Source organism: Coregonus clupeaformis, chromosome 37 (assembly GCF_020615455.1).
Source record: "Coregonus clupeaformis isolate EN_2021a chromosome 37, ASM2061545v1, whole genome shotgun sequence".
Taxonomy (NCBI): Eukaryota; Metazoa; Chordata; class Actinopteri; order Salmoniformes; family Salmonidae; genus Coregonus; species Coregonus clupeaformis.
In genome coordinates, this window is record NC_059228.1 from 20,666,493 (window position 1) to 20,688,720 (window position 22,228).

The following is a 22,228-nucleotide window of genomic DNA, read 5'->3' on the forward strand; positions in this document are numbered from 1 at the left end:
CCTCCCTCTCCTTCCCTCCTATCCTCCCTCACTCTCTCTATTGTATACTGCCTCCCTCCCCTTCACTCACTCTCTCCCAATCTGGCTCGGTCTGTCTCTCTCTCTCGCGCTCTTTCTCTCTGTGTCTCTCTCTCTCTTTCTTTATTTCTCTCTCTCTCTCTCTCTCGCTCCCCCCGTGCTGCAGTCAGGGACTTTAGCAGGCAGCACCTCATTGATTGGTAGTGTATAGTAGAGCTGAATGACCTTGAGCAGGCCGGACATAAAGTCCTTTATCCCCGTCAGCCTCTATGGCCCATTTACACTGAGAGCTGCCTGCTGCTGGAGCCAGGAACTGCTGCCTCTAATGAAAATCCACCAGTAAAAACCACTGGTCTGGTCCACTGGTCCAACATGAGAAAAAAACTGACCTTGAGAAAGCAAACGGTCCACACACGCACATTGTAACATGTAAATGATGTATGATTAGGGGAAAGACGTGGGAGAGAAGTGTTCTTTACTGTTATGTAACGTATGCAGTACATACTCCTGCTTGCTGTCATCAGATGTAATGGATATAGTGTGAAATGTATATGTTTGATGTTTGACAAAGTGCACTACATTTAGGCTTGTTGGTGTTAAGAAAGACAAATATTTGGTTAGACTTTGGAATATAGATTTTAGGGCTGTCATAAAAAAATGTAATCGAGTTAATCGCAGGATTTGTTGTGATTAATCACGATTAATCGCAAATTCAGAATTTGCTCAAATTGAACTGTAATTTAAGATTGTTTATACAAAAAGCATTACAATAATATTGACGTCTTAATTTTATCCCAAGTAACTGTTAGTAAAATCAGGTACATTGATAAAGAACTAATTCTTTAACCTCAATGTCAACATATATATATTGGTTTTGCATTTGTGTTTTTTAGCTGTATAGATCATGTATTTTTGATATTTTCATTGTATTTCGAACGCTTTCAGAAAATGTGATTAATCACGATAAAAACATTTTTTGCACCTAAATTACAAAAAGTAAACTCGTGTTAACTGATTAACTCTGACAGCCCATAATATTTCAATTTGCATATGGTTCTATGACGCCATCTATCCGACACTGGTCTAAATGGCATACAGACATCAAAGAGCATAAAAGGCATAACTGTTCCCATAGCGATACCCCAGTGTTCTTGTAACACCTTGTCTTTAGTAATACAGTACTACCCCTATTCCCCTCTAACAGGACGGGTTCACCCCCCTGGCGGTGGCGCTGCAGCAGGGGCATGACCAGGTGGTGTCTCTGCTCCTGGAGAACGACACCAAGGGCAAGGTGCGTCTGCCCGCCCTGCATATCGCCGCCCGCAAGGACGACACCAAGGCTGCAGCGTTACTGCTCCAGAACGACCGCAACGCAGATGTAGAGTCCAAGGTGACCACTACACTACATTCTGCTGATGTTATCTCTCTCCCTTTGCTTCTCTCCTCTGTCTTTCTGGCTCTTTTCTTATATGAGTAGGATCATATGTTTTAATCTCATTTTTTAAAATGTGTTTATTTAATTGTTTTCTTATGTTTTTTTACTTTGAGGTTTTGTGTAGGTGCATATGTAATAATGCATTACATTATTCTCAGTAAGACTATACAGAGAGGAGAGAAGGAAACCTGGATATAAAAAGACATGGCTGATTCTGTACTGTGACCTTAAATCCTGCAGAACAATTGAACCACAACTGACAGTTTGGTTTGGAACTTTGTAACTTTTACTCTTAACATTAACACCAGTTTCTGTATATAGTTGTGTGATTCACAACCTCTCTGGCCAACTAAAGAGCTACTCCAGTAACTCCACCTGTAATCTCTCTGGCCAACTAAAGAGCTACTCCAGTAACTCCACCTGTAATCTCTCTGGCCAACTAAAGAGCTACTCCAGTAACTCCACCTGTAATCTCTCTGGCCAACTAGAGACCTACTCCAGTAACTCCACCTGTAATCTCTCTGGCCAACTAGAGACCTACTCCAGTAACTCCACCTGTAATCTCTCTGGCCAACTAAAGAGCTACTCCAGTAACTCCACCTGTAATCTCTCTGGCCAACTAGAGACCTACTCCAGTAACTCCACCTGTAATCTCTCTGGCCAACTAAAGAGCTACTCCAGTAACTCCACCTGTAATCTCTCTGGCCAACTAGAGACCTACTCCAGTAACTCCACCTGTAATCTCTCTGGCCAACTAGAGAGCTACTCCAGTAACTCCACCTGTAATCTCTCTGGCCAACTAGAGACCTACTCCAGTAACTCCACCTGTAATCTCTCTGGCCAACTAGAGAGCTACTCCAGTAACTCCACCTGTAATCTCTCGGCCCTGGCCAACTAGAGACCTACTCCAGTAACTCCACCTGTAATCTCTCTGGCCAACTAGAGACCTACTCCAGTAACTCCACCTGTAATCTCTCTGGCCAACTAGAGATCTACTCCAGTAACTCCACCTGTAATCTATCTGGCCAACTAGAGACCTACTCCAGTAACTCCACCTGTAATCTCTCTGGCCAACTGGCCAACTAGAGACCTACTCCAGTAACTCCACCTGTAATCTCTCTGGCCAACTAGAGAGCTACTCCAGTAACTTCACCTGTAATCTCTCTGGCCAACTAGAGACCTACTCCAGTAACTCCACCTGTAATCTCTCTGGCCAACTAGAGAGCTACTCCAGTAACTCCACCTGTAATCTCTCTGGCCAACTAGAGACCTACTCCAGTAACTCCACCTGTAATCTCTCTGGCCAACTCAAAGAGACCTACTCCAGTAACTCCACCTGTAATCTCTCTGGCCAACTAGAGAGCTACTCCAGTAACTCCACCTGTAATCTCTCTGGCCAACTAGAGACCTACTCCAGTAACTCCACCTGTAATCTCTCTGGCCAACTAGAGATCTACTCCAGTAACTCCACCTGTAATCTCTCTGGCCAACTAGAGATCTACTCCAGTAACTCCACCTGTAATCTCTCTGGCCAACTGGCCAACTAGAGACCTACTCCAGTAACTCCACCTGTAATCTCTCTGGCCAACTGGCCAACTAGAGACCTACTCCAGTAACTCCACCTGTAATCTCTCTGGCCAACTAAAGATCTACTCCAGTAACTCCACCTGTAATCTCTCTGGCCAACTAGAGACCTACTCCAGTAACTCCACCTGTAATCTCTCTGGCCAACTAGAGACCTACTCCAGTAACTCCACCTGTAATCTCTCTGGCCAACTAGAGACCTACTCCAGTAACTCCACCTGTAATCTCTCTGGCCAACTAGAGACCTACTCCAGTAACTCCACCTGTAATCTCTCCTCGATGTTGTGTGCACACTAACCACCCATTCTCTCCTCTCTTGGCCGGCCTTGTGCCGTCTCCCCTAGATGATGGTGAATAAAACGACAGAGGTATACCTGTACACTGTACAGTACTTATTCTATCCATCGTAGCCTAAAAAAATCCAGAAAATAACCCCCTGTATCATGCACTAGTGTGGTTGCAGCCCCATATCTCCCTTTTTCTTTTGCATTTTCCCCATCTCTTCATTCATGTAGTGTATCTCTTATTACTGTTAGATAGAGATAGCGCTGTAAAAATGCATCATGTCTTAATAATACTGACGTGGACTGTGGATATCTGTAGCTGGAGGCTAGGAGGTTTCCAAGGTGTCTAAGGATTCCATGGGCTCCAAGATAGATATCCTGCCATAACATGGTTAATGATAAATCATGTTATGACATAATACTTACAATACCTAAGTGTTACTGTTTATCAGACTGTATTTTGACTATAATCTGGCCTATTAAGTTTAAGGAACCCAGCCTCCCAGCAGCAGAGAAATGGTCTACTAGTTAGTTTATTAGACTGCATTTATATCTTAACCTCCCCAACCCCCAGCCCCTTAGTGCATGGGACATAAGTTACCTGTGTTAGTGCTGTTTCCAGAGTAAAAACGACAGAAGGACCCCACCACACCAAACGATGGCAGAGGGGACTGCCCTCTCAGAATGCTTGTTTTGGTCGGCATGGCTACCAGGCTGGCTGATGCGGCTAGTATCTTTACTTGGCTTTGTACATGTAGATATTTGAGCCTCAACCACACTGCATGATAGTAGATGCTGAAAGCATTGCAAATCAATAGTTTGTATAGTTGGATTAACTCCTAATGTGTTTTAAATGTAATGGAAACATCTGTGTCGCATGGTGAATGTCAGAGATATTGACACAGTTTATGATTAAAGAAATGTTTAATGCAGAATTATCTCTTATTTGTATGAAACCTTAGAGGTCAAGCTGATTTGTTTATCCTTTTAGAATAGAAATAGAACAGTTTATAACGCTCACAACTTTAGTGGTTTATGTGCAGGAAGCTTTGGTGACCACCTGCTTTGTGCAGGATTATTGGCTTTATCTTAAATCATCTCCCTGATTGGATAGCTTTATCTAGAAGTATCTCCCTGATGTGCCCTTTCCCATTATATTCCTCTTGCTTGGACAGCTGTTTCCCTCTAAGCCATGGTTTCATTAGGAAATCACCAATGAACGAAGTACGTTACATTCACATGTGAAGACGTAACCTATTTATGGTACGTTTGTGCTGTGACACAGCAAGGCCTCTTGGCTGTTGTTGTTGAAATCCTACATAAACTACAGTCTGTAACTGGGGACTTCATGCTACTGTGGCTATCCTTATTGTGTGGTAGTTCATGTGTTATGGTCCAGTATAACACTGTGGTAAGGGTGAAATAATCATGAAAGCTCATGGTATGCCATATGAACGTCAGCATAGGCTACTATTCACATTCTAGTCGGCAGGATCTGTGTTTGGGTTTTGAAAACAGAGTTGCTCTGCCACAGTGAGAAAAGTCATGTGTGATTGTTGATGTGTACAGTAGCAGCCTGTAAACTTACGTGAGTGTAATTTGAGAGAGTGATATCAATCCCGTGGTCGTCTCTGACTCCGGTGTCGTTGTGTTTGTGTGTTCTGCTCTCCTCAGAGCGGCTTCACTCCTCTCCACATCGCTGCTCACTATGGCAACATCAACGTGGCCACGCTTCTGCTGAATCGAGGCGGCGCTGTGGACTTCATGGCCAGGGTAAGGATGCTCCGCCCTCTGCTGGACAGGAGGAGCTACTAACAACAGTCCACTACACTCTATGGAGCAATACCCATACACCACAACCCAAATTACTCACACAATGCTCAGAACCTCCCCACCCCCCTCCCACAGCCTGTACTCATGTCATATTGTGATAGTGTTGTTATCATAACAACACATAACAACGAGTGAAACAACTGACCCAACAACGTTAGAGGTTAGCTTAATGGGTATCAATGACAGCCTGTAATTATATGAAACGGCTGCGTCTGGCTGTAATGTTTGTGTTTCTGTTTGAAGTCGACAGTAATTAATGATTAGCTCCACAGTAAATTACACAAGAGATGGCTTATAAATAATACTCAACAATGGACAGCTTTACTTCCCCTTAGTTAAACACACCACACATACCTTTCAGAATACTTTGAATATCAGTCTGTCAAATTATTGTTTGTTTGTGAAATTATTATGTTTTTGTAACAATAGAAGGCTCGCATCATTCTGTTACTGGATTCAGAAGCTATTTAGTTTTACTCACAGGACAAAGTATTACCATATGGACGACATCCAAATAATATTCACAGTTCTGTACTGTGTGGCTCACTCCTACCTCCTCTCTGTGTTGTAACAGAATGACATCACACCTCTCCATGTGGCATCTAAAAGAGGAAATAGTAACATGGTCAAACTGCTGTTGGACAGAGGCTCCAAAATAGATGCCAAGACCAAGGTGAGTGCCTGCACAGAATTAAATGCAGGTTGGTATTTATTGCGATGACTCATGTACTGGAGGCAGCTCTGCGGAGTGGTCACTAGCCGGCACAGACACAAAGTCATACAATCTGATTTTAAACCTAACCCTACCCTTAACCCTAACCATACAGCTAACCCTAATGCCTAACCCTAACCTTAAATTAAAACCAAAAAGCACATTTTAGTTTCATGAATTTGAACAATATAGCCAATTTTGACTTTGCAGCTGGCCCATCTAGAGGAAATCGCTCAGTTCTGCCTCCAGGGCAAGACTCATGACAATAAACGTCAACCTGCTAATTAAAAACAACACTGTGTATATATGTCTATATGAGTGCCTTCCCTTCTATATGAGGCCTACAGGACTTGTTTTTAGTGGTAGCAGTAGGCATGTTGTCATGTACAGTTGAAGTCGGAAGTTTACATACACTTAGGTTGGAGTCATTAAAACTCGTTTTTCAACCACTCCACAAATTTCTTGTTAATAAACTATAGTTTTGGCAAGTCGGTTAGGACATCTACTTTGTGCATGACACAAGTAATTTTTCCAAAAATTGTTTACAGACAGATTATTTAACTTATAATTCACTGTATTACAATTCCAGTGGGTTAGAAGTTTACATACACTAAGTTGACTGTGCCTTTAAACAGCTTGGAAAATTCCAGAAAATGATGTCATGGCTTTAGAAGCTTCTGATAGGCTAATTTACATAATTGGAGTCAATTGGAGGTGTACCGTGGATGTATTTCAAGGCCTACCTTCAAACGCAGTGCCTCTTTGCTTGACATCATGGGAAAATCAAAAGAAATCAGCCAAGACCTCAGAAAAAAGATTGTAGACCTCCACTAGTCTTGTTCATCCTTGGGAGCAATTTCCAAACGCCTGAAGGTACCACGTTCATCTGTACAAACAATAGTACGCAAGTATAAACACCATGGGACCACGCAGCCGTCATACCGCTCAGGAAGGAGACTCGTTCTGTCTCCTAGAGATGAACGTACTTTGGTGCGAAAAGTGCAGATCAATCCCAGAACAACAGCAAAGGACCTTGTGAAGATGCTGGAGGAAACAGGTACAAAAGTATCTATATCCACAGTAAATGAGTCCTATATCGACATAACCTGAAAGGCTGCTCATCAAGGAAGAAGCCACTGCTCCAAAACCACCATAAAAAAGCCAGACTACGGTTTGTAACTGCACATGGGGACAAAGAACATAACTTTTGGAGAAATATCCTCTGGTCTGATGTAACAAAAATATAATTGTTTGGCCATAATGACCATCGTTATGTTTGGAGGAAAAAGGGGGTAGCTTGCAAGCCGAAGAACACCATCCCAACCGTGAAGCACGGGGGTGGCAGCATCATGCTGTGGGGGTGCTTTGCTGCAGGAGGGACTGGTGCACTTCACAAAATAGATGGCATCATGAGGAAGGAAAATTATGTGGATATATTGAAGCAACATCTCAAGACATCAGTCAGTAAGTTAAAGCTTGGTCGCAAATGGGTCTTCCAAATGGACAATGACCCCAAGCATACTTCCAAAGTTGTGGTAAAATGGCTTAAGGACAACAAAGTCAAGGTATTGGAGTGGCCATCACAAAGCCCTGACCTCAATTCTATAGAATATTTGTGGGCAGAACTGAAAAAGCGTGTGCGAGCAAGGAGGCCTACAAACCTGACTCAGTTACACCAGCTCTGTCAGGAGGAATGGCCCAAAATTCACCCAACTTATTGTGGGAAGCTTGTGGAAGGCTACCCTAACCGATTGACCCAAGTTAAACAATTTAAAGGCAATGCTACCAAATACTAATGGAGTGTATGTAAACTTCTGACCCACTGGGAATGTGATGAAAGAAATAAAAGCTGAAATAAATCATTCTCTCTACTATTATTCTGACATTTCACATTCTTAAAATAAAGTGGTGATCCTAACTGACCTAAGACAGGGAATTGTTACTAGGATTAAATGTCAGGAATTGGGAAAAACTGAGTTTAAATGTATTTGGCTAAGGTGTATGTCAACTTGCGACTTCAACTATATATACCTAACTGCCTAACATGCAGTACTTTGTCATTGATGAAAGATCATGTTATATTTTTTAACTCTGTTCTATTACAGTATGTATGCGTTCACTTAAATATTATCAAGATATGTGTTTTTCTGCATTTCAGTCCATAGTGGGCTGAGTGTTTCGTAAGCTCCCCCACTCTATGGTCTAATTGACCGTGTTGTTGTGTGTAGGATGGGCTGACACCTCTTCACTGTGGAGCGAGGAGCGGTCATGAACAAGTGGTTGAGATTCTGCTGGACCGCGGAGCCCCCATTTTGTCCAAGACAAAGGTAGCACCTGCTCCTATCATTTACTTGGTTACTAAAATGATAGCACTTGCATCTACCTTATTGTAAAACACATGCTCATCCAGGTAACATTTGCAGAGCATTGATCTAAAGTTGTGTTTGCAAATATCTCCTACCACTGATAGAATTGTGATTGTCACAGAACGTTGCTGTGATGTAACATTTTCAACTGCTACAGAACATATACCGTTATGTCTGTAACCCTTTCAGAACGGGCTGTCCCCCCTGCACATGGCCACTCAGGGCGACCACATCAACTGTGTCCAGCTCCTCCTCCAGAACGATGTCCCCGTTGATGATGTCACCAACGACTACCTGACAGCGCTACACGTGGCCGCCCACTGTGGACACTACAAAGTGGCCAAGCTCATAGTGGACAAAAAGGCCAACCCTAATGCTAAAGCACTGGTGAGAAAGAAGGGGTGGAGAGATAGTCAGGGTGTACAAATTCCAAGTTCAAAATGCTATTGTCCATTTTAGTTAGAAATGGACATTTATAAACAGCATAATTAAAAGAGCACCATCATAAGTGTTAGTTAAAAAGCAGCTTTCAGTGCCACATTACGCTGGTCCACATTTCAGTGGTCTCCTTTTGGTTGCTATTTAGCTGTGTAATTTCTGTGGGTACCTTTCATAGCAGCATTTCCATGCACACAGAATCCTGAACCTGCGACCTGAGAGGTGGGAGAGGGTGGGACGGATTTGTCCCGTCATTCTGCTGACTGCTCTTGTTTATTGTTCCGGGAGTTGTGTCTGTTTGTGTCCTCAGCCCCTGGGTGGGGTCGGCAACTGTCCTTTTCTTCAGCCAGGCTCACTTCCTGACTGCAGAGTAACTTCCCCTTTTCATACTGATAAAAGTAATCAGAGCTGTGACAGTGCACGTCCGTCCTTCAGTACTGGACCATTCACAACAACACAGTGGATAGATTCTTAGAGCTCTCATATAGATACTTCAAATGGCTTTGGTTTGATGATCTGCAGAGCTACAGTGTGTGTTTGAGAATGTATGTTTGCGTGCCTGTGTGTATGTGTGTGTGTTTTGAGAGAAAACACTGTCTTGGCACACATCACTAAGTATGTTGTCATGCTTTGTGGTGACTGAAACCATGGGTGTGGTGGCTCTGAGGTTTACTGGCAAGAAGAAACTGTGTGGACAGTTGTAACACTATTGTGGCATAAAACTCAGTTAGGTTTACAATAAGATGTTCCTCTCTCACATGTTTATACTACAGAAAAAATAGGGGTAAAAATAAACTGCTATTTTCCTTAAACTAAGATCTGTGCCAAAATACCTGAGGAGTTGAGTGGTTTCTATTTATAGACTGGGTTTTGTGGTTTTATGTTTATAGAACGGCTTCACCCCGCTTCACATCGCCTGCAAGAAGAACCGTGCCAAAGTGATGGAGCTGCTGCTGAAGCACGGAGCATCGATCCAGGCTGTGACAGAGGTACGCTAGGGTTAGAGGGTTGGGCTGTGCCTGGGGTAACACGCAGGGCGTTAGGGGTAGGAAGGACAGACTGGGCTGGGAACTTCAAAGATCATAGACAGATTAATAATTTGGTTTAGGTACAGCTGTGTGTTTACCTTACTCTAAGACATACTGTAGGTACAGCTGAACACAGGCTATTGATTGTTGACTATCATTGTGATTTTCTTGCAGTCTGGACTCACTCCTATTCACGTGGCAGCCTTCATGGGACATGAGAACATTGTCAACGCACTGACGCATCACGGAGCTTCGCCCAACACCACCAACGTGGTGGGTGTTTCACTACACTCAGCTCTACAGAAATTAAACTCAAAACAATTAGCTAGTCAAAATAGAGGAATACATACCATGCAGGTTACGTGTGTGTGTGTCACGTTGGTTGAATGACGGGACAGACCAAGGCGCAGCGTGATATGCGTACATGTTTATTGAAACTATTAAACACACGACAAAACAACAACCGAAACGAAACGTGAAGTCCAAGATAGCACACACAACATACCTTAACCGGAACAAGATCCCACAACTACACAGTGCCAATAGGCTGCCTAAGTATGGTCCCCAATCAGAGACAACGAGCGACAGCTGCCTCTGATTGGGAACCACACCGGCCAACATAGATCTATACATACTAGAATACAACATAGAACAAGCACAACAAGGAATATACACACCCTGACTCAACATATAAGCGTCCCCTGTGTCAGGGCGTGACAGTGTGTTTGGTTTTACTATCCTTGTGGAGATCAGAAGTCCTCACAAGGATAGTAAAACAAGGAAAATTTGGACAAGTGGGGACCGGTTCCCACAAGGAAAAAGGCTATTTTAGGGGTTAAAGTTAGGGTCAAGGTTAGGTTTAGGGTAAGGGAAAATAGGATTTTGAATGGGAATCAATAGTTTGGTCCCCACAAGGATAGTAAAACAAACGTGTGTGTGTGTGTTCCAGAGGGGCGAGACAGCGCTGCATATGGCAGCCCGGGCGGGTCAGGCGGACGTGGTGCGATACCTGCTGCAGAATGGAGCTAAGGTGGAGACCAAGGCCAAGGTGAGCAGAGGTCAGGGGTCAGGGAGTCCTCCACACACACCTTCGTTGTCTAACTGGGTTGTGAAACAATGTGGTGTCACTTTTTTCAACGTTGTGAAGTGACTGGACAGAGTATAATAGTGTTTGTCTCCCTCCAGGATGACCAGACGGCGCTGCACATCTCCAGCCGGCTGGGGAAGGCCGACATTGTCCAGCAGCTGCTGCAGACTGGGGCTTCTGCCAACGCTGCCACCACGTCAGGCTACACACCTCTCCACCTGGCTGCCCGCGAAGGTCACGAGGACGTAGCTGCCATGCTGCTGGACCAGGGTGCATCGCTCTCAGCCTCCACTAAGGTCAGTGTGATTGAGTTAGGGTCCAACCAGAAAATGAAAAGCCAGCACTCACAAATAAAGAATTACTTAGATGCATTATTAGCAGTTCAGTCATGGTGGTTGTGGTTTAGTCAGTTGATGATCAGCGGAGTCAGGCTAAGGACAGTGTGGATTAAACATTACTACCATTGATTGGAGAACAATAGTCCTTTGAAGCCGCTGTTCCTCACCACTGGTGTTTCTTGTTCATTTCCTAAACCTTATCAGGATGAAAATGACATGGAAGCTAATTTCCTTATGCTTCCACACATGTAATTGAGCTACAGATCTTAATCTTAATTTGACCTATATTGTTACAGCAAAATAATCCCGCAGCAACAGGGTTTGAACAGTTAGTCCGTAATGTTGCTTGATCGGTGGTTAGGCTATTAGCTGACCAAAAGTAGGCTACATGAAAAGTGCAATACTGTTAATATAACCATGTGTTAGTGTGGGTTTTCAGTGAATTTATGTAAATCACAAAGCTCATCATGCGTTGCAGGAAAATTCGCACCAACAAATAGTGATCAAATTAAGACCCTACATCTGTATGATCGTCTTGAAGGTCAAAGAAGAGTGTTTCATAGACTTTGGGGAATTGGTGCGTGTGTGCGTGCGTGCGCATGTATAATGTGGCAGTGTATATTGCCGAGGGATGTCCTTGAAGGTGACACCCTGTCAGAGGAATAGATTAATGAAGGGTAAACCCCACTGTGCCTCAATCTCTCTCGCTCTCTATCTCTCTCTATCTCTCTCTATCTCTCTCACTCTCTATCTCTCTCACTCTCTATATATCTCTCTCTCTCTCTCTCTCTCTCTCTCTCTCTCTCTCTCGCTCTCTATCTCTCTCTCTCTCTCTCTCTCTCTCTCGCTCTCTCGCTCTCTCTCTCTGTTTCTAAAACACAAACTATATATGAGGGGACAGTACCTTAGACAGCTGTCCAGAGAGATGACGTCAAGTCACAGATGTCCAGTTGATTGGCTGTGTTGGTACTGCACAGTACAGTGACTGCAGAGGGCACCAAACCGAACACACAGCCATTTTGTTCCATTTGGCTTTGTTAGTGTATCAACTTGTTTTAACAATAACACCATGGAGGATCCTCTTTGGACCAAGAAGGAGAATACCTTTGGAGATGTTAGAAAATAGACAATGGCATCTGAAGAAAAGTAGGCCATAACGGGACATCAAAATCACATGGCAGTATTGAGCGTGAATTACGACATAAGGACAATTAGGCCAAACGTTGCTGTGTGTGAAATGGGAGTTTTCTGTGGGAGTTCCACATCACTCTGGAAAATATGATATAATGTCTTAAAATACTCTCCTTAACACAGAGGGACTTCGCCAAGATTAACATGATCACATTATGCGCTATCCTTTTATAGATGAGGAATAGGATATAAAAAACAGACCCAGTGACATATTCTCTCAGGGTATCACAACTCACTGAGCAAGACAAACACCTTTTCCACCCACCATACTTTCTTTCACATAGCCATGAAGCTAAAGTGAACGAGACCCTACTCTAAGGTTATTTGACAGTATGCAGTTCCAGTGTCCCGTCCCGTCCTTTCCTGTTATTGAAAGGTTTGCAACGTTGCACAACCTTGCACATCTTGAACAGATAGTGCTGTCAGTTAGTTTAGTGCTGTCCGGGAATCCTTGGGATGGCCCTAACCTAAACCCTAACCTTAACCATAACCCTTACCTATCCCAAACCTTAACCATTTAAAATTTCAACTTGGCTGTCTCAGGTTGATGATGTGTCTCCTGATGTCTTCTACAGAAAGGTTTCAGTCCTCTTCATGTGGCAGCTAAGTATGGGAAGATGGAAGTGGCCAACCTGCTTCTTCAGAAGAGAGCAGCTCCGGATGCAGCTGGAAAGGTGGGATATGTGAAGAGAACAACCCTTGAAATACAATAACATTCGCTTGGCCATAGAATTAGAATTGATTCTAGTTCTATGAGATTGATTGTGATGTTTGAGACCAATATCATTCATTCTAATAGAGTGAGTGAGATAGTAGATCTTCACTCTCCCCTCCACTCCTCTCCCCTCCACTCTCCTCCTCCCTTCCACTGTCCCCACTCCTCCACTCTCCCCTCCACTCTCCCCCTCCCCTCCACTGTACCCACCCCTCCACTCTCCCCTCCACTCCTCTCCCCTCCACTCTCCCTTCCACTCCACTCTCCCCTCCACTCTCCCCCTCCCCTCCACTGTCCCCACCCCTCCACTCTCCCCTCCACTCTCCCTTCCACTCCACTCCACTCCCCCTCCACTCTCCCTTCCACTCCACTCTCCCCTCCACTCTACCCTCCCCTCCTCTCCACTCTCCCCTCTGTTGGAATGGATGTCATACGTCATCCTGTAGGCCTTTGGCCTCCTTTCCTGGTCTCACCCCCGTCCCTCTGAAAAGGAACATAACCCTACTGGAGATAGACTGTAGGAGCTGCAGCTGGACTGAGGCAAATCATGACTTCTCCCAAGACGGCACAGTTAACAGATGTTTTTCCTCCTCTAAAACATTATGGCATGCACTCATTCACCCTCTTCTGAGACACACAGATGCGTACGGACAGACACAAACACACACACACACCATACTTATGAGGAGCTTACTGGGACTAATTATGTGTCAGATCAGTGTCTGTGTCCAGCCATCTGAAAGTGCTTAACGTAATGGCAAGCAGGTATGGTAATGAAGATGGAGGAGACTTTTAAAAAAACATGTTTGTGTTTTAATAGTGCTTGGTGGTGTCACGCTAAAACAAGTCCCCATCTAATGGTGTATCCAAACTGCAGCAAAATAATATGCAGGCTGTCAGGCACACACAATAACATCATTTTGTTTCCAGGGTGACTATGTCACTAGAAATACCTTTTTCTGTTGAGTATATTTATGTTGAAATATTCTGCATTTTGCTAGCTGTGTGGATGCACTGTAGATGGGCTTCATTCAGCTAATTGGTGTCATGCTAAAACTGGTCCCCGTCTGATTGGATTCCATTGGCTTTTCCTCCTGTTCTGCTGTTTATGTTCTGGCTTCCTCCCTGGTGCTTTGGTGTTTGGGCTCCTTCTAACGCGGTGTTGCGGTGTGTGTGTGTTTGTGTGTGTGTTTTAGAGTGGGCTAACTCCACTGCATGTAGCTGCTCACTACGATAATCAGAGAGTGGCTCTACTGCTTCTGGATCAGGGAGCATCTCCCCATGCCGCCGCCAAGGTACTTCACTCAGACACACACACACAGTGTCATACACAGTGTGTGTCACACACACACACACACACACACCATATCAGGCGTAATGAGTAGTACCATACTGGTTTGGGTTTATTGATCTGATTTAAAGCAGGCATAAGGCAGATTTTTTACATTTTGGCCCATAGTACCAGCTGATAAACATTACAGTACCAGCTGATAAACATTACAGTACCAGCTGATAAACATTACAGTACCAGCTGATAAACATTACAGTACCAGCTGATAAACATTACAGTACCAGCTGATAAACATTACAGTACCAGCTGATAAACATTACAGTACCGTGATAAACATTACAGTACCAGCTGATAAACATTACAGTACCAGCTGATAAACATTACAGTACCAGCTGATAAACATTACAGTACCCGCTGATAAACATTACAGTACCCGCTGATAAACATTACAGTACCCGCTGATAAACATTACAGTACCAGCTGATAAACATTACAGTACCCGCTGATAAACATTACAGTACCAGCTGATAACGCAATGATTCATCATTAACTCGTGTCTGTTATACACTGTTTCTTTGTCTCTTGTCCTTGGCCTGTTTGGATTGGCTTAACTCTAAAGACATGTACTTTTTACTGAAGTGTGTGCATCCTGTTACAAACGGAATGTTTTACCCAACGAGGATGAGAGCAGAACAGGAGAGGATAGAAGGGATTTAACTTCCATTGCTGTCTTTCAAAGAGGAACCATGAATACAATGATGTACTGTAGGCTAGCCTAGTACAGTGGGGGAAAAAAGTATTTAGTCAGCCACCAATTGTGCAAGTTCTCCCACTTAAAAAGATGAGAGAGGCCTGTAATTTTCATCATAGGTACACATCAACTATGACAGACAAATTGAGGAAAAGAAAATCCAGAAAATCACATTGTAGGATTTTTAATGAATTTATTTGCAAATTATGGTGGAAAATAAGTATTTGGTCACCTACAAACAAGCAAGATTTCTGGCTGTCACAGACCTGTAACTTCTTATTTAAGAGGCTCCTCTGTCCTCCACTGCTACCTGTATTAATGGCACCTGTTTGAACTTGTTATCAGTATAAAAGACACCTGTCCACAACCTCAAACAGTCACACTCCAAACTCCACTATGGCCAAGACCAAAGAGCTGTCAAAGGACACCAGAAACAAAATTGTAGACCTGCACCAGGCTGGGAAGACTGAATCTGCAATAGGTAAGCAGCTTGGTTTGAAGAAATCAACTGTGGGAGCAATTATTAGGAAATGGAAGACATACAAGACCACTGATAATCTCCCTCGATCTGGGGCTCCACGCAAGATCTCACCCCGTGGGGTCAAAAGACAAAGAACGGTGAGCAAAAATCCCAGAACCACACGGGGGACCTAGTGAATGACCTGCAGAGAGCTGGGACCAAAGTAACAAAGCCTACCATCAGTAACACACTACGCCGCCAGGGACTCAAATCCTGCAGTGCCAGACGTGTCCCCCCTGCTTAAGCCAGTACATGTCCAGGCCCGTCTGAAGTTTGCTACAGTGCATTTGGATGATCCAGAAGAGGATTGGGAGAATGTCATATGGTCAGATGAAACCAAAATAGAACTTTTTGGTAAAAACTCAACTCGTCGTGTTTGGAGGACAAAGAATGCTGAGTTGCATCCAAAGAACACCATACCTACTGTGAAGCATGGGGGGTGGAAACATCATGCTTTGGGGGCTGTTTTTCTGCAAAGGGACCAGGACGACTGATCCGTGTAAAGGAAAGAATGAATGGGGTCATGTATTGTGAGATTTTGAGTGAAAACCTCCTTCCATCAGCAAGGGCATTGAAGATGAAACGTGGCTGGGTCTTTCAGCATGACAATGATCCCAAACACACCGCCAGGGCAACGAAGGAGTGGCCTCGTAAGAAGCATTTCAAGGTCCTGGAGTGGCCTAGCCAGTCTCCAGATCTCAACCCCATAGAAAATCTTTGGAGGGAGTTGAATGTCCGTGTTGCCCAGCGACAGCCCCAAAACATCACTGCTCTAGAGGAGATCTGCATGGAGGAATGGGCCAAAATACCAGCAACAGTGTGTGAAAACCTTGTGAAGACTTAAAGAAAACATTTGACCTGTGTCATTGCCAACAAAGGGTATATAACAAAGTATTGAGAAACTTTTGTTATTGACCAAATACTTATTTTCCACCATAATTTGCAAATAAATTCATAAAAAATCCTACAATGTGATTTTCTGGATTTGTCTTCCTCATTTTGTCTGTCATAGTTGACGTGTACCTATGATGAAAATTACAGGCCTCTCTCATCATTTTAAGTGGGAGAACTTTCACAATTGGTGGCTGACTAAATACTTTTTTTCCCCACTGTATATGTGCTAGTGTGTGATAGGATTCAGTGCTCGTGTGTGATAGGATTCAGTGCTCGTAGTCCCGTGTAGCTCAGTTGGTAGAGCATGGCGCTTGCAACGCCAGGGTTGTGGGTTCGATTCCCACGGGGGACCAGTATGAAAATGTATGCACTCACTAACTGTAAGTCGCTCTGGATAAGAGCGTCTGCTAAATTACTAAAATGTAAAATGTAAATGTGCGGGTGGGTTTGTGCCAGTTGCTGGTTCTAATCACGACTAGGTGACTGCGATGTGCCCAAGAGGCATGTAAGGATAAGATCTGTGTAAATGCTGGTGTGTGATAGGATTCAGTGCTGGTGTGTGATAGGATTCAGTGCTGGTGTGTGATAGGATTCAGTGCTAAGTCGACCGCTTCATACTGCTTGTTTGTCATGACTGTCACAGCCTTCTGTGTTGTCCAATAGAAAAGCATAGTAACTTAGTTACTGCTGTTGTTGAACAGCATAACATTCAGACAAAGCTGTAAATATGCCAGAGTGGACCATGCCCAGTGACTTAGGGTCACCTTGTTGTTGGCTTGCGGTCTCACAGGCCCTGTTGTAGTGTTGGAAATAATGCTCAGGTTGTCCAATCACATCCAATAAAACTGTCTTGGATAAGGAAACATTGAAGCCTTGTAAAATCAATCTCTCTCTCTCTTTCTCTCTCTCCCTCTTCCTGCTCCCCCTTCTATAAATCTGTGTTAGCAGGCTACAGTCGGTGTCTCTTGTCTAAATCTACTCTTTGAGGGCTAGGCTTGGTTAGATGTGGAGATGGAGAGTTATAAGTCACATGACAGGAAACAGTCGATGTCTTTCACAACTGCCTGGCCCTTTGTCTTCAGTCATGACAGACAGACAGACAGACAGACAGACAGACAGACACAGAGAGACGGCGAGATGGAAAACTGGAAAACAGTCGTAGAATATACAAATCTGATGTAATGCATGAAGTCGTACTGTGTCATCAACTTTGTTATGATATGCTTGTTATCAAGGTATGAACGAATATTACAGAGGAATGGGTAATGGCACATTCTCCATGTTCTGGACTCCCTTGCTCTGAGTTACCTTATTTCTTATATGACAGTCGAAGTAGGTGTCAAGAGCTTGTCTCGCTTTTCCACAGCTGCTTACTGCCTCTACCCATGGTCTCAGCTCTGTAGAGATTTCTTAGGAACAGTAATGCATTAAAGCTTTTAAAAAGAATGTGACGAAGGGTTTTGAAGTTAGAAATCCATTTTAATCCCCCAGGATTAATCCCCCTATTACATCTACCGCCCTGCACCCCCAGGACTATTACACCCCCTACCGCCCTGCACCCCCAGGATTTTTACACCACCCCTACCGCCCTGCACCCCCAGGACTATTACACCCCCTACCGCCCTGCACCCCAGGACTTTTACAACCCCTACCGCCCTGCACCCCCAGGACTTTTACACCCCCTACCGCCCTGCATCCCAGGACTATTCATGGAGTTAAAGCCCCCCTGTAGTGTCATACTGCCAGTGGAGCTCCGCTAAAGGTCCTCTCCAGGGAAACCCTTTGGGAATGTTGGGATGGATCCGGCTTTAATACCAAGCCAAATACTCTCTTTCTGCCTGCCTGTGGCTATTGTTGTTTAGTAGTGTGTGTCCAGTGAAGGGAGAAAAGGGTGAAATATGTTGTATCTGTTAACCAAGGCCTTAAGCTAAACCATGCATCTAGCTAAGACTATGGAACGTTTACAGTGTACTGTGTGTTATCATCTCTTTATCTAGAACCCTAATAAGGTCACATACACATACATAATAATAATAAATAATAGAGTAGAGTAGAATAATGTAGAATAGAGTAGAATAGAGTAGAATATAATATAATAAAGTAGAAGAATAGAGTAGAATAGAGTAGAGTAGAATAGAGTAGAGTAGAATAGAATAGAGTAGAGTAGAATAGAGTAGAGTAGAGTAGAATAGAGTAGAATAGAGTAGAGTAGAGTAGAGTAGAATAGAGTAGAATATAGGACACATAGAGTGCTGAATACGTTTCCTCTGTGTCTCTTCCTCTCAGAATGGCTACACACCCCTCCACATAGCTGCCAAGAAGAACCAGATGGACATAGGGACCACCCTACTGGAGTATGGGGCGGACACCAACGCTGTGACCCGCCAGGGCATCAGCCCTGTTCACCTGGCAGCACAGGAGGGCAGTGTGGACCTGGTCTCTCTGCTGCTCACCAAGAACGCCAACATCAACATGGGCAACAAGGTAACACACACTGTGTATACACAGCACAAACGGTTCACTATACTACATCCACATAAACACATACACACACACACAAACACATGCACACACCACAAACACACACTCTCACCTGGCCACACAGGAGGGTTAACTTATGTGGAAATTATATTTTTACAGCTCAACACTCATAGGCCTTAAGACCCGACACCGTCAACACTCAAACACACACTCACACAGAACACTACAGTTCACACGCACAACCACAGACACGTGTTACACACCAGTGGCCAAGCTTTTCCAGAGGCTGATTGAAGCCCACTGATATGAGCCTAGAGGGCCTGTGTCATCCTAGTGAGCACTAGTTGAAGGTAGATGAACACCTCTCTGTATAGCTCCGTCTTTAGCATGGTGGATCAGACCATGGCTGAGTCTCTCATTTTCACTGACGCTTTTCACTGAGTTCAAAAGGAGCCGCAGGATTTACCAAGTCCTTTCAAAACAAACTCCTAGCTAGCTAACTATCCCTGTGACTCTATAAAAACAAGGATGAATAAAGAGCCATTGCTTTGACAAAGCTATAATACCAGCATGGAAAATGAATTCTAAATGTGTGTGTGTGTGTGTGTGTGTGTGCGCGATTGGGCGTATCTCTTTCAGAGCGGTCTCACACCTCTCCACTTAGCGGCGCAGGAGGACAAAGTCAACGTGGCGGAAGTCCTGCTCAACCAGGGGGCGGACGTCGACCCCCAAACAAAGGTGATGGTCATGCTGTTTCTACGGCAACCACAGGGAACAGACCGTACAGACTATCACAGTGAAAGACCGTGGGACAAAGAGATGCCCTTGATTTCAACTCTCCTTGTCAATGATAGACCAGGGGTTATAGATGGTTAATTCATGTGTTTAGAATAGTGCATTAAAGAATAGTGCTAAAGACCCACAACACAATGAAGTTACAGACATAAAGACTTGTATTGACGTTGTGTGTGTATGTGCGTTCGTGCGCGTGTGCGTGTGCGTGCGTGTTTGTGTATCTATTGTTTCCACCATTCTATACACTGGTCGATAAAATGATGAAGGAAAGACACACACACTTGGCTTCAGCACTGTGTTCTCCGGTGTGCCATGAATAAAGGATAGGAAGACACCTGAGTGGCAGGTGTTTGTGTCTGTATGTGCGTCACTACCAGTAACCTCCCTTGCTGGATGCAGCAGACCGCCCATCGTCACCCCCCATAGCAGGCTGCTCACGTTCACTAGACAGGGACACAGACAGAGAGAGACCTGCAGCAGCACAAGGTTACACAGCACAAGGTTACACACTGTGATGTGCTGACAGCACACTGGTTTACAGCCAAGGCTGTTCATCCATTCATATTTTCTATCAGGTGTCTCTATTAGAGAAGTGTTATGAAGTTCTCGTTGTATAATAGGAATTTTGTGTCACACTTGTGTAAAGTTAATGTTAGTTACTTCCTACTCACACAAGGGCTGTGATGTCACAGGATTAGAAGTAACAAGCTCACATCTTGCTTTCTTCCTCTCTATCGTTCCCCCTTACTCTCTCTCTCTGTCCTTTCTTCCTCTCTATCGTTCCCCCTTACTCTCTCTCTCTGTCCTTTCTTCCTCTATCATTCCCCCTTACTCTCTCTCTCTCTGTTCTTTCTTCCTCTCTATCGTTCCCCCTTACTCTCTCTCTCTCTGTCCTTTCTTCCTCTCTATCGTTCTCTCCCCCCCCTCTCTCTCTCTCTCTCGGTCCCTTGCCCTTGGGTTAAACAGATGGGATACACTCCGCTGCATGTGGCTTGTCACTATGGCAACGTCAAGATGGCAGACTTCCTCATACAGAACCAGGCCAGAGTTGATGGCAAAACAAAGGTAAACAACTGAAAGTCTGTCCCATGTGGTGTTCATGTGAGCTGAACTTATTTACCTTTCAGATTGTCAGATTGTGTGTTTTTGGCTGACTCTCCCTAACACTCTCTTTGTTTTGGTACCACTCTCCCTCCCTTTCTCCCTCCCTCCTCCCTCTCACTCACTCACTCCCTTGCTGTCCTCCTGTTTATATTTTCTCCCTTATGTTTTCACTTTGCATTCCCCTCTCTCCTCTCCCGCTCATCCCTCTCTCCATCCCTCCCTCTCTTTCTCTCTGTCTCTGTCTGCAGAACGGCTACACGCCCCTCCACCAGGCGGCGCAGCAGGGCCACACCCACATCATCAACCTGCTGCTGCAGCACGGAGCCTCTGCCAATCAGCTGACCGTGGTGAGTGAGGCATCATGGGAAAACCTGCTGTCTCAGCAGCTCTCTTCCAGAGGCCTCGGTCAGCAGGGTTACACAGAGACACACAGAGCAGCAGAACACATATAATAGTATACTGTATATACATAGTAATGGACACACACAAACACACACTAAAAACACAGACACACACACTAAAAACAGACTTCTACACAGAAACAAACACACACACACACAAATACAGTATCATTGTACATTCACAAAGCACAGAAATACACACCCACACACACAGCACTAATGTGGCCACACTAACAAAGTAAAAACAAACACATATTACAACCTCCTATCATTTACAGCTCCATTTCTTCTCCCCCTCTTCACAGAACGGGAGCACAGCCTTGTCCATCGCCTGTCGCCTTGGTTACATCTCAGTGGTCGACACTCTCAGGCCGGTGACTGATGAGAATCTGACCTCTGTGGTAAGACGCCATGCCATGCATGTCTCTCTGTCTGTCTGTCTGTATATTTAGGTTTCTGTAGGTTTGTTTGTCTCTCTGTTTGCCTGATCCTCTATCTGATTTTATGTGGACCAGTGGGGCCTAGCCACAGTGTTACAGCTTGTCTTTGTCCAGTGAATATTGCTTCTGGCGCTCAATTTGACTGTAAATCATGAAATGGAGAGTCCACTCACCTGGCATGAACACAGGCCTTTATCTCAACCGACACAGCAGCGGTGGAAGACTTGAGTTGTGTTCCATTGCTGTACAGGTTGCAGGTGTTGCTCACAGATTCACACACCCAAACACTAGGCCGGTTACCACACTTGAGACAGCTTGCAATACATAGCGTACTGATCTCTCTGTGTGTGTTATTGTGATACAAAGCAAATGGTCAATTTGCATTCCTAGTGGATGAAAAAACATGCCAATCCAGACTAGTGGTCTGTCTCTATGTACAGTATTTGTTACAGTCATCTGACCATGTGCTTGGAGTTCACTAACCTTGTGTGTTTATCTGTGTGTGGTGATCTAAAAGTACAT

The 22,228-nt window shown here is 44.3% G+C and overlaps 1 protein-coding gene across 8 annotated transcripts in view; it reads left to right on the forward strand.

The window, feature by feature from the left end:
- LOC121553368 (ankyrin-3) overlaps nt 1-22,228 on the forward strand; it is a 114,129-nt gene that overhangs the window by 51,210 nt on the left and 40,691 nt on the right. For 4 of the 8 annotated variants that reach the window (XM_045211581.1, XM_045211577.1, XM_041866421.2 and 1 more), the window contains exons 6-22: nt 1,223-1,408; nt 3,382-3,405; nt 4,996-5,094; nt 5,729-5,827; nt 8,095-8,193; nt 8,422-8,619; nt 9,561-9,659; nt 9,873-9,971; nt 10,648-10,746; nt 10,884-11,081; nt 12,890-12,988; nt 14,226-14,324; nt 18,772-18,969; nt 19,606-19,704; nt 20,728-20,826; nt 21,114-21,212; nt 21,572-21,667. In XM_045211581.1, coding sequence (XP_045067516.1) covers nt 1,223-1,408; nt 3,382-3,405; nt 4,996-5,094; nt 5,729-5,827; nt 8,095-8,193; nt 8,422-8,619; nt 9,561-9,659; nt 9,873-9,971; nt 10,648-10,746; nt 10,884-11,081; nt 12,890-12,988; nt 14,226-14,324; nt 18,772-18,969; nt 19,606-19,704; nt 20,728-20,826; nt 21,114-21,212; nt 21,572-21,667 — 1,989 coding nt within the window. The remainder of the gene's footprint in view (nt 1-1,222; nt 1,409-3,381; nt 3,406-4,995; nt 5,095-5,728; nt 5,828-8,094; nt 8,194-8,421; nt 8,620-9,560; nt 9,660-9,872; nt 9,972-10,647; nt 10,747-10,883; nt 11,082-12,889; nt 12,989-14,225; nt 14,325-18,771; nt 18,970-19,605; nt 19,705-20,727; nt 20,827-21,113; nt 21,213-21,571; nt 21,668-22,228) is intronic. The other 4 variants (XM_045211578.1, XM_045211580.1, XM_045211579.1 and 1 more) reach the window with 1 other exon arrangement.